At 45.4% G+C, this 19,412-nt stretch overlaps 1 protein-coding gene across 3 annotated transcripts in view; it reads left to right on the forward strand.

Annotated features, from left to right (window-relative positions):
- The window catches only part of LOC126213179 (uncharacterized), a 31,084-nt gene extending 15,587 nt beyond the window's left edge, over positions 1–15,497 (forward strand). Inside the window, exon 3 of one of the 3 annotated variants that reach the window (XR_007541104.1) lies at positions 13,953–15,494. Coding sequence is in view for 1 of the 3 variants with exons in the window: in XM_049940806.1 (XP_049796763.1) it covers positions 13,953–14,207 (255 nt within the window). In the remaining 2 variants the exon portion in view is untranslated. Of the gene's footprint in view, positions 1–13,952 lie in introns of all 3 variants that reach the window. The other 2 variants (XR_007541103.1, XM_049940806.1) reach the window with 2 other exon arrangements.
- Positions 15,498–19,412: the final 3,915 nt, after the last annotated feature.

Raw genomic sequence — 19,412 nt, forward strand, 5'->3', positions numbered from 1 at the left:
ATAATATAGAAAACAACAGAAATAATTTCCTAGTAGTCTCCGCCAGGGACTTCTCCAATATACCAAGCCTAATCCAGAGATCGGCGAGAAGATCCAAGCCTGGCTGCTGAGGCAGCACCTATCCACATCTGCTGGCGGTCGATGAACTGCCGATGTGCGGCCGAGCGCCAGCCTTTATACTGCTTTGGCGGATGAGTACCTCAGAATTATTTTCCATCACTTGGTTTGACGTGTGAAAATAGTTTCGGGATCTGCAGCGACCTCTTCCTTATGTTTGTGTGTGCTGGTAGTGGCCACTGGTGTGTTTGCAGTGGTGATGTTGTTGTCGTTCATCAATATTGCCTGTCAGTTGTGTAGTGCTTTGGTGTGCCTGCAAGCAGGCAACCCACGGCTGCAGGCTGTCAGTTTGGTTGCTGATACTCTTGGCGCCATGATGTCTGGTGGAGAAGGCCACAGCATATAGATTGTGGTTGCGTGAAGATTGTGCTAGCCGAGATGAGATACTATGGACGATGCACATCTGAGTGTGTGGACACTGTGTGCTGGATGATGTAATCATTCCTGCAGTCAACGCTAGAAGGGTAGCAGTCATGTCATGCCATGCATCAACCCATGGATCTTGCAGTGGAATGTACAAGAAGCATACCACTGAAGAATAACTTGGTCATCCCAGCCTCTGTCATCTCGTTTAAGAATGGAGTCTGTGTATTGTGGATAGTTAACTGTCACCGAGAACCACAGATTCTTCCAAGAGGAATGTGTGTAGCAAACGCTGAGCTGTTAATTGCAGAACAGCTAAGCATAATAGAAACTTCCCATGCTGAGTCTGTGGGCGAAATTAGCGCTACCATTAAGAGACAAGATCTTCTAGCTCTACTATCACCAGATCTAACTAAGGAACAACAAGAGACGCTACTTGCCATTCTTCAAGAGTTCTCTGAATGCTTCGATCCACAGGTGAAGAGCAAATTAGACAATTCGACGGTGAAGCACCGGATTAGCACTAGAGACAATCAACCAATAAGCCAGAGAGCAAACTGTGTGTCAGCAACAGAACGTCCAATAATTCGCGACAAGGTAGAGAAAATGAATAAGAATGACATCATTCAGCCTATGCAGAGCCCATGGTTGTCACCAGTGATTATCGTCAGGAAGAAAATGGCTTTTGTGTTGCTTACAGGAAGCTTAATAACTAAAAAGGACATTTACACTCGTCCACAAATGGACGATTGTCTGTGGGGGGCTAAGTTTTTCTCAACCATTGACATGTACTCGGGATACTGGCAAATTGAAGTAGACGAGGCTGATCATGAGAGAACTGCATTCATCAACCCTGAGGGGCTGTATGAGTTTAAGCAAATGCCATTTGGTTTGTATAATGCACAAGCAACTTTTGAACGAATGATGGATAATATTGTAAGGCACCCAAAGAGGACTGTGTGTCTTTGTTATTTGACATTATAGTGTTAAGAGACATTTGATGAACACACAAAAAGACTGAAGGCTGCTCTCAAGTGTCTCCAACAAGCTGGACTGAAACTTAATCCAAGAAAGTGTGTCTTTGGAGCAAAATAAATCAAAATACTTTGACACCTTGTGTCAAACTAAGGTCTGTGGCCAGACCCATGAAAGGTGAGAGCTATAGCGGAATTTCCTATTCCTAAAAGTATTAGAGACGTGAGAAGCTTCCTCGGGTTGTGTTCTTATTACCACTGTTCCATCAAAGACTTTTGTATCAAAGCCAGACCACTCCAAGAGTTGTTAAAAGCCAGATGCTAAATCTATCTGGGGTGGTGCTCAAAACAGACATATGATGTGCTGTGAAAATCGCTGATGACTGACCCTGTACTTGGTCTGTATGATGAGAGCACCTACAGAACTACACACAGATGCCAGTGGGTATAGGATAGGCACTGTCGTGGTGCATGTTTTGGATGGAAAAGAGAAGGTTATATCCTACACTTCTAGGACACGTAACAAAAGCCGAGAGAAACTACTCAACTACAGAAAAAGAATGTCTTGCTGTGATCTGAGCCATATGAAAATTTCGACAGTATATCTATGGAAGGCCATTCACAGTTGTTACAGACCAAAATTAACTTTTTTGGTTGACAGGTTTTAAGGATCCAACAGGACTACTCGCCAGGTGGGCACTACGTCTTCAAGAGCATGACATTACCATAGTGTACAAAAGTGGAAGAAAACACTACGATGCTGACTGTCACTCGAGAAACCCTGTGCAAGACCATCAAGACATTGATTGTCTCCCTTCACTCCTGGATCTCTCTGCTGAGCAGAAGGACATCAAGATATCTCAAATAATGCTTGCCCTAAATCAGTCAGAGGATGTGAAAGGACAATTTAAGGTAGTTAATGGATTACTTTGCAAGAAAAACTTTGTTCTGTTTGGAAAGAGGGGGCTACCGGTGCGCTATGGTCACAGGTTCGAATCCTGCCTCTGGCATGGATGTGTGTGATGTCCTTAGGTTAGTTAGGTTTAATTAGTTCTAAGTTTGAGGTGACTGATGACCTTGCCCCCTGCGGGTTCAGGGGTTAGAATAGGCCCGTGGTATTCCTGCCTGTCGTAAGAGGCGACTAAAAGGAGTCTCAAACTTTTCGGCCTTATGTGATGGTCCCCTGTTGGGTTTGACCTCCATCTCTCAAAATTTTCCGAAGAGCGAGCCAATTGGGGAAGGGCGCCTTATTTGGTGCATTGTGTCCATCGTGCGGTCAGACCATTTGCCAGCTTATACGCCGTTGAATTGCAGTCCTGCCCACTCTCCGTCTCTTGGGCATGACTACGTTTCTGCATGCAGATTACATCTTGCACTGTGCGGTGCCTCTTTCTGCACCGATGGCGACCATGGACCACATGTTACCCAACATCCAGCACGGTAGCCAGTCCGTAGTGGTGGGGCCACCATGTACCCTGTTGGTTGTAGCCCCCTGACAACACAGGGATCGCTCTACTGATGCCTGCGCCGTTAACTCCCCACATATGCCAAGGAGTAGATGCCTATCCTCCTGGGGTATCGGGACTCCCGGCAACGGCCATCCTGCCAGGTGGCTCTTGCTGCGGCTGGGTGGCGCCCGTGGGGAGAGAGCCCTTGGTCGGAGTAGGTGGCATCAGGGCGGATGACGTGCAATGAAGTGTGGTACATCGTCTCTCGCTGGTGGCCAGCCGCCAGCAGTCTCTAAGCGTTCTCGGGATCAATTAACGCTCAGAAGTACGATCTGAAAACGTTCCCCTCCCTGGCCACACTGTGGGAGGAACGTAAGTCTCAGGATGGCAGTAGCAGTTATTCGCCCCAATTCGTAGTTTGTACAAGAGCTGATGGGGAGTCTTTTCTCTCCACAAAGCCTCAGTTCTTCGTCGAGCATTTAGAGGACAAGTTTGGGGAGGTGGAGGGCTTGTCCAAAATGTGCTCTGGGTCAGTCCTGATACAAATGGCATCCTCTGCCCAGTCATGATGGTTACTTGCTTGTGACAAGTTGGGGGATGTTGCCGTTACGATCACACCCCATAAGAGTTTAAATATGGTCCAGGGAGTTATTCACCATAGGGATCTTCTTTAGCAGTCTGATGACGAGCTGTGCGCCAATTTAGAGTGCCGAGGTGTACATTTCGTCCGGCGCATTCATCGGGGTCCGAAGGAAAATCAGATTGCTACCGGTGCCTTGATCTTGGCCTTCAAGGGCGATACATTATCGGAAAAGGTCAAGGTGATGGTCTACCGATGTGACATCAAGCCCAATATCCCTCCCCCGATGCGGTGCTTTAAGTGCTGGAAGTTCGGCCATATGTCTTCCCGCTGAACTTCCAGCCTCACATGTCGAGATTGCGGACACCCATCACATCCCAATACTCCATGTGCCCCGCCTCCCATCTGTGTCAACTGCGGGGAGCACCATTCACCTTGCTCGCCAGACTGCCGAATATTCCAGAAAGAGCGTAAAATCATGGAATACAAGACCCTGGACCAACTGACCTATACTGAGGCCAAAAAGGAAATACGACCGACTCCATCCTGTGAGAATGACATCTTCCTACGCCGCTGCTACAACACCTGTGCTAGCCCCATCAGTTTCTCGAATTCCGGCCAGATCGACGAGTAGTACAACTCCTCCTGTCCCCTCACCAGTGGGGGCTCTACCCACCGGGTTGCTCCTGCGCCACCTACCTCAGGAGCAATACCATCCCACCCATCGGGGACGTCCGTCCCCGCTTCTGAGCCGGAGAAGTGTCCAACTTCTTCGGCTTCTCAGGCTCGCAAGGGGTCCCTTGGGTCCCTCCCTTCCCAGGTTTTCACCAGCAGGAAGGCTGATGACCAACAGTGGCGTAAGTGCCCACAATCAGCTGGTCGTAGGGCTTCACGATCCTCCTCCGTCCCGGAGAATGAATCGGTGAAGCCCTCCCAGCCAGTGAAACCCAAGGAGCAGTGTGAGAAACCCAAGAAGAAGAGCTCTAAGCCCAAGGAACTCGCGGTGGCTGCCATCCCACCGCAACCTTCCGGCTCTGTGTCTGAGGACGAGGTGGAGACTCTGGCGTCCGCTGAGGACCTCGATCTCGCCGGTCCCTCAGACACCATGGATAGCACTAGCACAGGTGCTCAATCGGAGGCGGCAGGTGACCCAGCGGCGTAATCTGCCTTCCAAATCCCGTCACGCCTCAGTACCATCCTCCAGTGGAACTGCAGCGGTTTCTTCCACCATCTAGCTGAGCTCCGCCAACTTATCAGCCTTCACCCTTTCTTCTGCATTGCTCTTCAGGAAACTTGGTTTCCAGCAATGTGAACCCCTGCCCTCCGTGGCTATTGGGGTTATTATAAGAACCGGGCAGCTTATGAAAGGGTGTCTGGTGGCGTCTGCATATATGTCCTTAACTCTCTTCACAGCGAGTCTGTCCCTCTACAGACACCTTCAGAGGCTGTCGCTGTTCGGGTGTGGACGCCACAGGCTGTTCCTGTCTGCAGTCTTTACCTTCCACCGGATGGTGATGTTGTGCAGCATGTCCTGGCTGCGCTGCTAGCCCAATTGCCGCCACCTTTCTTGTTACTGGGCGACTTCAACGCCCCTAACCCTCTGTGGGATGGGTCGGTGGCGACAGGTCGAGGTGCCACCATTGAGCATTCCTTGTCACAGCTCGATCTTTCACTTTTAGATAATGGTTCCTTCACACACTTCAGTGTGGCGCATGGCACGTACTTCGCCATTGACCTTTCGATCTGCAGCCCTAGCCTCTTCCCGTCTGTCCAATGGAGAGTGCATGATGACCTGGGTGGTACTGACCACATTCCGATCTTTCTGTCACTGCCACGGCGACACTCTTCTGGGCACCCTAGCAGATGGGCTATGAATAAGGCTGTCCGGGACTTGTTCTCCTCCACTGCCACTATTGAGCCTCTCGCTAATGATGACATTGATGCGGTGGTTCAATCGGTCACCACCGGCATCGTTACTGCCGCCGAATCTGCCATTCCCCATTCTTCTGGGTCCCCTCGGCGGTGGACTGTGCCTTGGTGATCGCCTGAGATCGCTGAAGCGATTAAAGATCGCCGGCGGGCGCTCCAGCGTCACAAGCAACATCCCTCCATAAACCACCTTATCACCTTCAAACGGCTGTGTGCGCGAGCCCGCCTCCTTATCTGCCAAAGCAAGCAGGAGTGCTGGGAGCGGTATGTGTCCACCATTGGCCTCCATGTCACTCCATCGCAGGTCTGGGCCAAGATTCGACGCGTCTACGGCTATCGGACCCCTGCCAGCGTCCCTGCGCTCTCACTGAATGGAGCAGTTTGTACTGACTCCGACGTCATTGCAAACCTCTTGGCAGAGCATTTTGTTATGAGTTCTGCTTCTGCGAATTACCCTCTGGCCTGGCCTTCCACTCCATTAAAGAGCGAATGGAATGTCTGAGCCCTTTGTTTCGCACCCACCATCCAGACTCGTACAATGTTCCATTCAGTGAGTGGGAATTTCACAGTGCCCTAGCCGCTTGCCCTGATACTGCTCCTGGGCCAGATCGCATCCACTGTCAGATGCTGAAACACCTTTCAGTGGACTGCCAGTGATGGTTCCTCGACCTTTACAACAGTGTTTGGGTCGAGATTGAGTTTCTGTTGCAATGGCGGGAAAGTATTGTTATCCCCATTCTGAAACCGGACAAGAACCCTTTGGAGGTGGACAGCTACCATCCCATTAGCCTCACCAACATTCTTTGCAAGTTGCTTGAACGGATGGTGAGCCGGCGCTTGAATTGGGTACTGGAGTCTTGGGGCCTTCTGGCTCCGTCTCAGGGTGGGTTCCGTAAAGGCCGCTCCGCCGCCGACAATCTGGTGAGCCTGGAGTCGGCCATCTGTACTGCCTTTGCCCGCCGTCAGCACCTGGTTGCTGTCTTTTTCGACATGCGGAAGGCCTACGATACGACATAGCATCCTTTCTACACTTCATGATGCGGTCTTTGGGGCCCCTCTGTCGATCTTTATTAGAAATTTTCTTTCGTATCGTACCTTCCGCGTGCAAGTCGCGGCCTCCCATAGTTCCTCCCGAGTGCAGGAGAACGGTGTGCCACAGGGATCTGTTTTAAGTGTCTGCCTGTTTTTAATAGCCATTAACGGGCTCGCTGCAGCCGTGGGAACGTCTGTCTCAGCGTCCTTGCATGCTGACGACTTCTGCCTTTACTACAGCTCTATTGGCATTGCAGCTGCTGAATGTCAGCTACAGGGCGCTATCCGTAAGGCGCAGTCTTGGGCTGTAGCTCATGGGTTCCAGTTTTCAGCAGCCAAGACCTGCGTTATGCATTTCTGCCGGCGATGCACTGTTCACCCGGGGCCGCGGCTTTATCTTGACACCGAGCTTCTTGCAGTGGTGGTCACGTAGGTTTTTGGGGGTGGTTTTTGATGCTTGGTTGGCTTGGCTGCCTCATATTCGGCAGCTTAAACAGATGTGTTGGCGGCATCTAAATGCTCTTCGATGCTTGAGCCACACCCGCTGGGGCGCCGACCGATCTACCCTGTTACGGCTCTACCAGGCGTTAATCCAATCTCGTCTGGATTATGGGAGCCTGGCTTATGGCTCAGCTTATGGCATCTGCATTGCAGGTGCTGGACCCAATCCTCCATAGCGGGATACACCTTGCCACTGGTGCTTTCCGGACCAGCCCTGTAGACAGCATACTTGTGGAGGCGGGTGTCCCTCCATTGCAGTTACGGCGCCAATGTTTGCTGGCCGCTTATGCTGCCCATGTTTTCAGCTTGCCCGGGCATCCTAACTATTGTCTACTTTTCCCACAGTCACACGTCCATCTTCCAGAACATCGGCCCAGGGCTGCATGTACGATCGCGGTCCGCGTCAGAGAGCTTCTCTCCGGGCTTGGGGCTTTACCTCTTCCGCCTCCTTTCAGCGCACCTCTGTGTACACCCCCGTGGTGTGTGCCTCGCCCTCGCCTTCAGCTGGAATTAGCACAGGGCCCGAAGGACTCAGTCCCTCTGGAGGCCTTCAGCCGCCGCTTTCTTTCCATCCTCACAACGTATCAGGGCTCTGTCATTGTTTGCACTGACGGCTCGATGGTTGGTGGTCGTGTCGGTTATGCGCTAACTCTAGGGGACCATTCTGAACAATGTTATCGGCTGGCTGCAGCATTTACACTGCTGAGCTGGTCGCCATCTTTCGTACCCTAGAGTATATCTGCTCCTGCTCAGGTGAGTCCTTCGTGATCTGTAGCGATTCCCTGAGCGGTTTACGAGCTCTCGACCCGTGTTTCCCTCGGTCTCGTCTGGTGATGGCTATTCAGGAGTCCCTGCATACTCTTGCCCGTTGCGGCCGCTGTGTGGTCTTTGTTTGGACCCCGGGCCATGTTGGGATACCCGGCAATGAAAATGTTGACCCTCTGGCGAAAGAGGCCACCAGTAAACCATCTCTGGAGATTGGCCTCCCGGCGACTGATATGCGGGCACTATTACGCCGCAAAATTTTTGATTTATGGGGCACTGAATGGCGCAACCTGCCCGAGCCAAACAAACTCCGTCGTATCAAGGAGACGATGACTGTGTGGCAGTCATCCATGCGAGCCAACCATAGGGACTCAGTCGTCCTTTGTCGGCTCCACATTGGCCACACCCGACTGACACACAGTTATTTATTGCGTCGTGAGGACCCACCTCTCTGTCGCTGTGGGGCAGTTTTGACGGTGGTGTACATTTTGTCTTGTCCGCTTTTAGCTGTGCTCAGGCAGACATTTGCGCTGCCTGATACTCTCCCTGCCCTTTTAACTGATGACCCAGCTGTGGCTGGCTTAGTTTTACATTTTATTCGGGCAGGGGATTTTTATCATTTAATCTGAGTGTTTCTGTTTTCTTTTATTGTTTTTGTGTTGATTCTGGCCTTTGGCCTAAGATTTTAAGCTGAGTTTTTAATTTGTTCTCGGTGGTGGCTTTTCTTTTTTATCTCTATGGTCAGCCAACCACCGTCACACTGTGTGATTTTAATTTGTTTTGTCTCATCTCTGTCTGAGTATTTCTTGTCCTGTGTCGTCTGCCGTCTTTTCGGTTCGTTTTTTTACCTCTTTTGGTTGGTTTTCGTTTTTTGGAAAATGGGACTGATGACCATAGCGGTCTGGTCCCTTTAATCCCCCAAACCAACCAACCAACCAGCTGATGACCTCAGAAGTTAAGTCGCGTAGTGCTCAGAGCCATTTGAGCTACCGGTGATTCCTAAACACGTGCAGTTAAAAGCTCTACAGAATACCCATGACACACGAGGCCAGACATTTAGGATTTATTAAGACATATGATAGGATCTGTAAGAGATTTTTCTGGCCAGGTTTATTTAGGAGTGTCCATCACTATGTGTCATGCTGTGGAGAGTGCCAGAGGAGAAAGGCAGTTCCTCAGAAACCTCCTGGCCAACTCATACCAATTCCACCGGCCGAAATGCCTTTCCAGCATGTTGGGATTGACCTCCTTAGACGATTTCCAACATCTGCTAGTGGCAGTAGATGGATTATTGTTTGCACCTATTATCTGACACACTATGCCATTACAAACGCTGTGAAAACAGCCAAAGCATCTGAGGTAGCGAAATTCATAGTGGAAGACATTGTATTAGAACACAGTGCCCCAAGGACGTTAATTACAGATCGAGGGAAAGTTTTTCAATCGAATCTTGTGAGAGAGATAAACCGTCAATGCAGTACTACCCATCACATGACGAATGCCTGCTATCTGCAAATCTGCAAACTAACAGGCTTACTGAACGCAAATGCAATAATTTCGATTTTACGTTCTCTGGATTTGTCCAGGATGTTTTTTAGTTTTCCCATTTTTAAGAGAGAATTTACATTAAATGTCATTAGCCAAATTCTAGATTTTGGTTTGATTTTGTTATTACGGTGTTTTGAGGTACTCCGATTTACCTCCATGCACACTTCTGTGGTCTCCCCAGTATCCGAATAGACCACATGCGGTTTTTCAACTGTGGGATTTGACCCACTGGGGTAATTTGTCTTTGAAGGTGCTGTATCCATGTTGATTTAATTGGACTGGGTTTGTGACTGAAATTGAGATTTCAGTCTGCTTAAGCTCAGAGTTCCACTTCTGAGTTTTATAGATCAGCCGCCACTAACATGTGGAACAGACGCTGTAGGGTTACCGCCACTAACCTGTGGAACTGTCGTGCCCTTTGTCCAAATAACCTTGGACGATAGCTTGTATAGTATCCCAAAAAGCAAGGTTGCCTCTTCCGCCAGTGAAACCTATAATGGAGTGTGAACATACGTGCTGGATACACCGTATAGCAAACTTTTGGCTCTTGATACATCGTTGGAGGGTTTGGCTGTTCTGGTAAGTGCATTTCAGCGTAGTAATGTCTGCAGTGTTTACCTCCGTCCTGATGATAAAGCATCTCATGACATATTGTTTGCATTGGTTTCTCAGCCCTCCCCCCCCATCTTTCCTAATCTTGGGCAATTTCAATACACTCAACCCTTTTTGGGTTTTAACCATGATGACTGGTGGTCTTAAGGACCTCAGAAACTTACTGGCGCAACTTGAACTTTGCCTCTTAAATACTGATACCCTACACACTTCAGCATGGTGCACAGAATTTTCTGTCATTAACCTTTTCATTTGCAGCCCTTGGCTTCTCACATCCGTCCAGTGGGAAGTTCATGCTGACCTGTGTGGTAGTGAGCATTCCATAATCTTCCTGTCCCTCCCATAATCTTCCTCTTCCCCCCCCCCCCCCCCCCCCTCAGCATCGCTACCACGTATGCCTGCCCCGATGGGCTCTCAACATTGCTGACTGGAGTGCTTTTGCTTTCCATGTCGACCTTCACTCCCTGCTGCATGGAGACATCAACAAGGCTGTCCAGAATATAATTACAGCCATTGATTTGGCAGCTGATTTCACAGTCCCCTCTTCCTCCGGCCTTCTCTGACAGAAGAGAGTACCTTGGTGATCATCAGCAATTCCAGAAGCTATTAGTGATAGTAAGCTGGCTGTTCAGCACCGTAAGTGGCACCAGTCGCTGGAGCATCCTATTTACTTTAATTGGCTTCATACCCCGCTCTGCCACCTAATGAAATGACATAAACAAGAATGCTGGTAACATCATGTTTCAACCGTTTGACCACATACTTCTCCTTCGCAGGTTTGACCGAAGAAGAGACATGTCTCCATATACCAGACACTAGTAGGTGTATCTGCTATTACCTTGAAATTGCACTGTATCCATTGACCCAGACACCATTGCCCAACATTTTGGTCTGCATATGCTAGAGTCTCAGCATATGAGAATTATCAACCTGTCTTTCATGTTCTCAAGCAGTGGGTGGAGGAAAAGCAATTATCTTTTACTACATGCCATCTGGAGCTGTATAAATCTTCATTCATTGAGTGGAAATTCATCAGTATCCTAGCCCCCTGCCCTGCTACAGCCCCAGAGCCAGGTTACACCCACAACCAAATGATCAGGCACATATCAGTGGATTGTCAACATCATATACTTACCATCTGTAACTGGATCTGGACTGACGGCCAGTTCCCATCACAACAATTAGAAAGCATCATTGTCCTAGAGATGGTCGGTTATCGTTCAGTTTCACCAATGTTCTCCATAAACTGCTTGAATGTGCAATGAGCTGGCAGCTGTGTGGCTCCTTTAGTCTTGGTGTCTTCTGGCTGCATCCCAGGGTGGTTCTTGCTGACTGATTGTAACTCTTACTATTGTTACTCTAGTGTGGGTTTCACTGAATGTAGACTGCAAGGCACCATACAAAAGATGCGGTCACGGGCGGTCACCCATGGCCTTCGGTTTCCAGCTTCCAAGACTTGTGTCGTGTATTTCTGTCGACATTGTATGGTGCATCCACAGCCAGAACTTTATCTTGATGACGAACTACTAAATGTGGCAGGAACTTCCAGCTTTTTTCTTCGGCAGTGTAAGTGAAAGTGCTTGCTACACCTCAGTACACTTTGTCCGTCAGGGATGCAGAGTGCACTACCCTTCTGCAGCTTTACAAAGCCGTGATACCACCATGTCTTGGTTATGGGAGTGTGGCATATGGATCGGCATCATCCTCATCATTGTGGGTACAGAATCTGATAGACCACTGTGGGGTTTGATTTGCAACAGGAGCCTTTTGAACTAGATCTGTGGACAGATTATTCCTGGAGGCCGGAGTCCATTAATTGTGTATCAGGTGCCAACAACAGATTCTCAGTTATGTTACCTATGTTTCCAACTCCCCTAAGCATCTAAACCAACGTCCCCTCTTTCTAAATACGGAAACCCATCTTCCACAATGGTGGCTCGTATCAGGGATTTTGATCGCAGTTCACACCCTGTCCCTCCCCTCTGAACTCTAGTTATTGCTCTCTCCACCTCTCCTCTGGGCCCACTCATGTACACCTCTGTGGGGAACCCATTGGTCACAGCTTTGTCTTGAACCATCATGAGGTCCAAAAGACACAGTCCCTCCTGAGGCCCTCTGCTACCAGTTTTTCTCCATCCTTGGTACATCGTGTAGTTCAGCAGTAGTCTATACTGATTGCTTGATGCTTGCTGATCACATGGGCTTTGCTTACAGTCACGGGTCATACTGAATTGCCTTCCTTTCCAGAAGCTGTAGTGTTGCTAGCCCTCTCTCATTCTCTTGAGCATATCCTTTCCTCCACTGGTGTATCCTTCATCTGCAGCAACCTCTTGGTCAGTTTTAAAGCTCTCAACCAGAATTACCATCAGCATCCCATGGTCATTGATAACCAGTATTCCCAGTATGCCTTTGAGCAATGTGAATGCTCAGTGACAATGGTTGAGATTCTGGGTCATGTTGGGATCTTTGGGAATGAACTTGCTGATAGCTTGGCTAAACTGGTTCTGGTAATCAATATTATGGAAACAGACCTCTGATTCTTATTACACCATCAAGTTTTAGGAACCTGAAATATGGAATGGATCACTTTGACTTCAGACTACCAGTGATAAAGGAGACGACAAATTTATGGAGGTCCTCCATCCATGTCTCTCAGAAGGATTCTGCTGTCCTTATCCAGCTCCACATCAGCTGTACCTGGCTGACTTACAGTTGTCTCCTCCAGTGCCACCCCACAGTCTTCATTCCCACCAACAGTGGCAGAATCTTAATCTCCCTGACTCGCTATCCCTGGTGTTAGGAGATGATTCGTCAGTGGATGACTTAGTTTTACGTTTTATTCATGAGGAGAGCTTTTACCAATCTGTTTAAGGGAGGGCAACTTAACATTATTGGCCCATTGAGGGGTTGGCAGAACACTCTATTGCCTTCTCTGCCCAGACGAGGCTGCAGCTATCTAGGCTTGGTGGACCAGCATGGTTCTCACCCTACCTGATCCTTAACTCTTCTTCCCTCCTCTCACATTAATCTTTTGTGTCTGTACTTCTCTTGCTCTGTCTGTGTTGTTAGTCTTTCCTAGGCAGTTTCTGAGTAGAGTATCTCAGGTAAGTGGTGGGGACTGGGGGATGTATGTCCCCTCATTGCATTCTGCTTTCCAGTGCTTCCGGCTGCTCCCTAAATGGGGCACCTTGGCTGTCTTTCGTCCTCTTCCTACCTTTTTTCTTTTTGCCCCTTATATTGGTTTCATTGACTTTTCATAGATATTGGGGTTTTCTTCCTCTGAATTGTGTGTGGTAGGCTCTCTTTCACCAACAGTCAGGCAGACCGGCCTGCCTGTTGGAAGAAGAAGAAGAAGAAGAAGAAGAAGAAGGGATGGATGACCTAGAAGTTTGGTGCCTTTAATCATTCATTCAGCCAACCACCTCTGTCCATGTGCTACCCTCTCTCTGTCCATCTATTCCTGCCACCTCTCTCTCTGTTGTTCTTCCCTTTCTCTCTCCACATCAACCTGCCCACCTCCATAGGAGGTTGCTGGTTCTTAACTTCTTAGTATTTTAGTCTAGGTCGTAAGTAATATGTGTACCTGGCTTGGTTGAAGTTGAACCAGTGGTTTAGGAGGTGATATAAAACACATGTACTTTCATAATATATATGGTTACTGTCTATGCTGGTTGTTGCTTGGTACGTAAGAAGTAATTTTGATTCATATTTTGGGGTCAATCACTTACTGGTGTGCTTACCTTCAAGAATAAACAAAGCTTTGTTTTGAAATATTTGAATTGTGGATCCACATTTTCTTGGTGCCTGTTTCTAATTGATGAATATACGTGGTCATTAGCATTATGGCATTTACAGTTTCTATAGAAGATCTGTTTGAAAGTACTCATATCTCTCTCTCTCTCTCTCTCTCTCTCTCTCTCTCTCTCTCTCTCTCTCTCTCTCTCTCTGTGTCTGTGTCTGTGTCTGTGTCAGTGTTTGTGTGTGTGTGTGTGTGTGTTTTATCCTGCTCCCCTACTCTCTGAGAGAGCCATGTAAATGTAAGGTACTGAAGCCTTGACATCACTTCTTTTTTCATTTTTTCAGTTTTTTGTAGACCCATTAAAGACGGAAGGCCCTGGTGTTTGGGTAAAGCAAGATCCTGAACTGGAACTACATACTGATGGATCTGAGCATTATGTAAGTTTTCACACAAGCACTGTATTGTGCAGGAAGTGTAGTAAGAATGTCATGACACAAATACGGGACATTCAATTAAATTATCATGGACGGTTGACAGTTGAAACCTATGATACGAGCTATTTTCAAGAACTTTTTGGTCTTCTAGTTGACTCTAGTTAGATGTGTTATTTGCTAGGTACTACCAATAGTATTTTACCAGCACTTGTAATGAGCATATCTATACTAACCATTACCCATGTATTAATTTTTTATTATGATTGTATGCAATGAATGCCTTAAATACATATTTGGTATCAATGGAGCAAGGAAGACTTCCTCTTGGGAGTAACTGCCTCTGTCACAGTCCTATAACAGAAAATTTGGAATTAATATACTTGGTGGCTGTATATTTTAGACGTCCCACTCACTATTCACTGTAGTATTTACATCATTACTGAAATCCTGCATTGGCTGTATGTAATTCCTTATGATTTTCCATCAGCATACATGACATCAATTTGCATGGTTTCCTAAAGAGCAGGCACTAAAAATACATGGTGAAAGAGCAAGAAGATGTGTAAATAGCATTAAATTTGGCTAATTTTGATGATAATGTGTGAAATGCCATATTCATTTGATTAATAACCAAAAAGCCCTCTTGTTTATGGGTTTACAACAGGGACATTAATTGCATCCCTATATTATGTGGAATTTAATTTTGAAATGTTGCCACACACATATATCAAGTTTGTATATAGGAGTACAACCACTTGATAGAGCAGACCAGAGTGCCTCTGAAATCAGAGTGGATTGTGCATCAGGAATAGAAACTGAAAGTATGCCAAATAAATACTTCACAATGGCTGACAGCAAAATCAGAGACATTAGAACTAATTTGGATGCATTCTGACACTCCCTCTTTCCAAGCAGTAAGAATCTCTGCAAAGTATGACATTCATAGCAAAGGAATATTAAGAGCTGTGTCATACACACAGAAGTTAGCAAGCTGTTATAATTCACAGACTCTTTTCTTCTTTCAGTCTGTTAAAAATCCATTGGGAATATCTTGATCCACTGATTTTATCAATGGGGATCATGAATTAAATTTGGAAATGAATGTAACTGAGAATATTGTATGTATTTACATCTCTGTTGTATTGCTTGTAATTCAGTAATAAGTCTTTTCTTAAGTGTGTAGAGTAAGAGATGAATTGCTGTGGAATTGGCCCAGATTGTCCGTTTTCTGGAACTAGTTGCTGTTCATAATTGTAAAGTATTCACTTACTTGTCCACTCGACTATATCACCTGTTATGTACTGGCTGTTCTAAATAGAACTGGTTGCTGGGATAATCCTGTTTTCCATAGCCCTTGTTGATATCAACAATATTGTATAATGGCTGTGTGTGATGGATACAGTAAATTCATGTTTAGATGAAGTTCTAATAGCGTAGGTCATTTGAGAAATATTCCTCCTTTCAGTAACTTATAATAAATACAATTCAAAATAACATTGGCTGTTCTTACCTTTTGTGTGAATCATAGTTATTCTTAAGATTGTCCCAAAAATTTTTTTGTTTTGAAAAAAGAGATAACATTTGTGTGCTGTAGATCAGCCCTGATAGTTTGGCCACAACCTGTACATATTGTGGCAACTTATGTGGTACTTGTAGTATTAGTTATAAATTTGTCAGCTATAGAAAACAGTGTATGGCCTTTGGTGAATGATTGTATACAGATGAAGCCATGTATGAGCTCACCATTAGAGTTCTGGCAGATCTAACAAAGAAAGATTAATTTTTTAAACATGCTTTATGACCTTGCTAAGGGAAAGAGATGCCCCCATTGATTAACATGTCACAGGAATAAAATTAGACAAAGACTGGGGAACATTCACACAGTTGCACAAGGTTGGGTACTGGCTCAGTCTTGATGTCATTGTTCATAAACGAACTTCCTGTGATTATTAAGGATTCTCCAGGCACATAAATGTTGGCTTCCTGAGACAATGAAATGTGTGGTGATTATACAAGCGTACAGATCAAGGAACCAAACTATCATGCTAGGGACAGCTCAGAGAGTCCGTAAAGGATTGTCGCTGATTCACAGCTAACAGACCAAGACTTAATTTCACAGATATTATGCAGTTTTAAACATATGAAAGGGATGCATTGGCATGACAAGTAGACGGGACAGCAAGTGAAACAGTAGTAGTGTTGTTCCACAAGAAGGGTTTTACAGAAATGACAATGCCACACATAGTACTCCAGGATGTGCAAATGAGGAGCGTAGCCAAAAGAACGAACTGTAGGGTTTCCTAGGGCATAGCTGTAGTTGTCAAAGTGGCTGGATTGTAGTTAATGACCACTTACCATGTAAATACAAAAGGCCACACTGGCCTTCATATGCAGACCAAGAGGTCACAGGTAATACAAGATGCCTCCATGGCACCAGGGCCAGTGGTGTGGAGATAGTGTCCACTGTATGGAGTGCTGCTCCCAATGCAAGTGTGCAGAACAGTGTGTTGCTGGTTGTGTGGCCTGGAAAACCATGTTGCACGGTTGGCACTGAAACCATTGACATGCGCCCCCACTTGTTATTTCGAAATTACGTAATTTAGATTAAATAGTGGTAGACACCTGAGCAAATCTACGAATGGAATGTGTGACCACAACAGTGAGCCTGAGTAGTACATGCAGTTGTGCAGTGAATATCTTAGCTGTCCGCTAGAGTGACATACAGTCTTTGTGGTCTCAGGAGGATAAAATGCTAGGATTTAATAATGATGCAGAAAAATAGGGCAGATCATTTTGTTAAAGGGATATGGCTAGCAAGATTCTGCATTAATTGTGGAATTGGGAATTTTATTAGGTAATTGCATGAGAAGCTAGAGCAAGCCTTGTTACTGTACTCCTACGTATATTATTTAGAATGCCCATTGTGAATCTTTTCTGAAAACCTGTACAAACTGTTCTTACATCTGACATTTGTTTGCCGGGCTTGATTTTGATGTGCATTCATTGCATATTACTGTTTCCCTGTGTTTAATGATTTTTTTTTATTGTAATTGCCATCATATGTGAAGATAGTGTTAGTCAGAAAGATTATTGTAAGAAACTCATCACCTTAGAGAATGAAGTCACGAGATTCGATGTTTTTGTGATCAAGAAGTTGCATTGAATTTTATCACTTGATTGCTGTTGAACAGTAATTATCAGTTGTTTGAATTTCTATGAAGGTTTGGTGATCTTGCACAGAAATATATATGTGCTACCAATTGTAAGCCCATGTCCTGCATTAAGGTTCCAACAGCTAAATATCACGAAGTGCTGATGAGGCAGTGCTTGAAAAATTGAATGTGGAGGTTGGTTTGTAATGGCGCATGATTTTAGAAATTTAAGTTATAGTCTTAGAAATACTGTTTTTTGAAATGCTGGTTATGTCTGTGCCATCCACATGTTGCATGGTATAGTTAAGGAACTAGACTGCTGATGGTTAATTTTTCTCATGTAGAGAAATTTGTCCAGCTATAGTGAAGATATGGAAAATTGAGATTCAGAGATGGGGAGAATCGTCTTTTTGAACCATCAAGTATTGTAAGGGAAAGTGGATGGTACAAATCTGGGTTGGAAGCAGGTGTCCTGGGAAAGAACACGGAAGGACTATGCAGTAACTAATTGGAGAATACGTTGAGTACCAGACTGTTGCATGTTCAGATAACTGGGAGAGGTAAATCTTCAGCCAGTTCCAATAGAAAACAGCTAATTTCAGAATAAGGTATTATACAATGGAGTGAAACTGCAATGAAATAGTGAGCTATGGGGTGAAATGACAGAGTGCACAATGTTCTGCAGAGTCATTTGGATGAATGCATATGGAATGAATGTGTAATTAAGCATAGGCATACTTTTCATTCTTTCATTTAGTGAGTTGGGTCCCTTCATATTCTGCATGTAGGGTATTAGGGTGTGTTTTGCTGTTTAGATTTGATGTAGAGTGGATGAACAGGAACATTTAGTTTTCAGTAGATATCATGTATCTAAAACCAAGTTCGGTACTGCCTTATTAGCCACTCTTGTGCTCATCAGGATATTTTGACTCAGGGAGGCAAGTTCCACTTGAATTCAGTTTTTATGTTGAGTGGGTTTCAACTACGGCAATAAGTAGACAGCTAATATAATTTCTGTGTTAAGTTGTATTAATATCTTATTGGAGAAGCAATTCAGTGGCAGGCTGTTACATCTGTTACTGGTACATTCAAACAACACACAAGTGTTACAGAGATGCTTCAGGAACTCATCTGGGAATCCCCACAGGGAAGGTCATGTTCTTTCAAGGAACGCTAGTGAGAAAATTTAGTGAACAAGCATTTGATGCTGACTGTTGAATGATTTTGTTGTTTCCAACATACATTGCACATAAGCACTATGAAGATAAAATCTGAGAAATCAGGGTTGATATGGAGGCACATATACAGCCTTTTCCCCTCGTATTTGCAAGTGAAATGGGAAAGGAAATGACCAGCAGGGTTATGGGGTACCCTTCCCCACGTGCCATTAGGTAGATAGCAGAGTATAGTTGTATGTGTAAATACTAGGTAAAATACGTAGCTGACTAATGTAGTAGGAGCAACAGTGATACATTTCATGGTAGTAAATGTACATATGCATACATACAAAATAATATATAAGCAGCTCCCATAATTAGCAGTGTGAGTAGATTAGCACTAGTCACAAGCAACTGGTTGTCAGTATACTTCAGAGGTAAATTCCTGTGGGACCTTCTGCCCTCAGGTTTGCAGCCTGGCTCATTCCAATTCCATCCACATCTTCATTTATGGAATTCAATGTGTAAATCATAGACTGAACAAATTAATAATGTTCACACCCCATCTCTAGCCTGAGCAAAGGTTACAAGGTTGAAAGCAAATTTAATTTTATGAAAAAAATTCTGAAACACTCAATAATAGATGCAACCCATCAAGACAAATTAAAGGTATCGTATTTTACTGAAAGAAAATATACATGTGTAAACAACTGCTCAGGATGTTTAAAATCATCAGATTTTGCAAGGCTACAACTTTGACCTAAATGAAGATCCAGAATTGGGGTCAGATTTTCACTTCTATACATGCCTGCAAAGCCTTTATTTACAAAGGAACCATATGATTTAACCTTTGTGTATGATTTATAGGTGTGCACATACAACATTAATGTGCTTTTCACAGCTATGTTTAGGATCAGATTCGTCATTAACTGATCACAAGTATCAAAATTCTTTTCACAACATTTAAGCATCAGGCAATAGACTTGACCCATGCATTTGCATGCATGTCAGTTTAGGAAACTCACTGCTGTTCCCATGTGGTATCATAGTCTATCCAAAGG

Source organism: Schistocerca nitens, chromosome 11 (genome assembly GCF_023898315.1).
Source record: "Schistocerca nitens isolate TAMUIC-IGC-003100 chromosome 11, iqSchNite1.1, whole genome shotgun sequence".
NCBI classification, from domain to species: Eukaryota; Metazoa; Arthropoda; class Insecta; order Orthoptera; family Acrididae; genus Schistocerca; species Schistocerca nitens.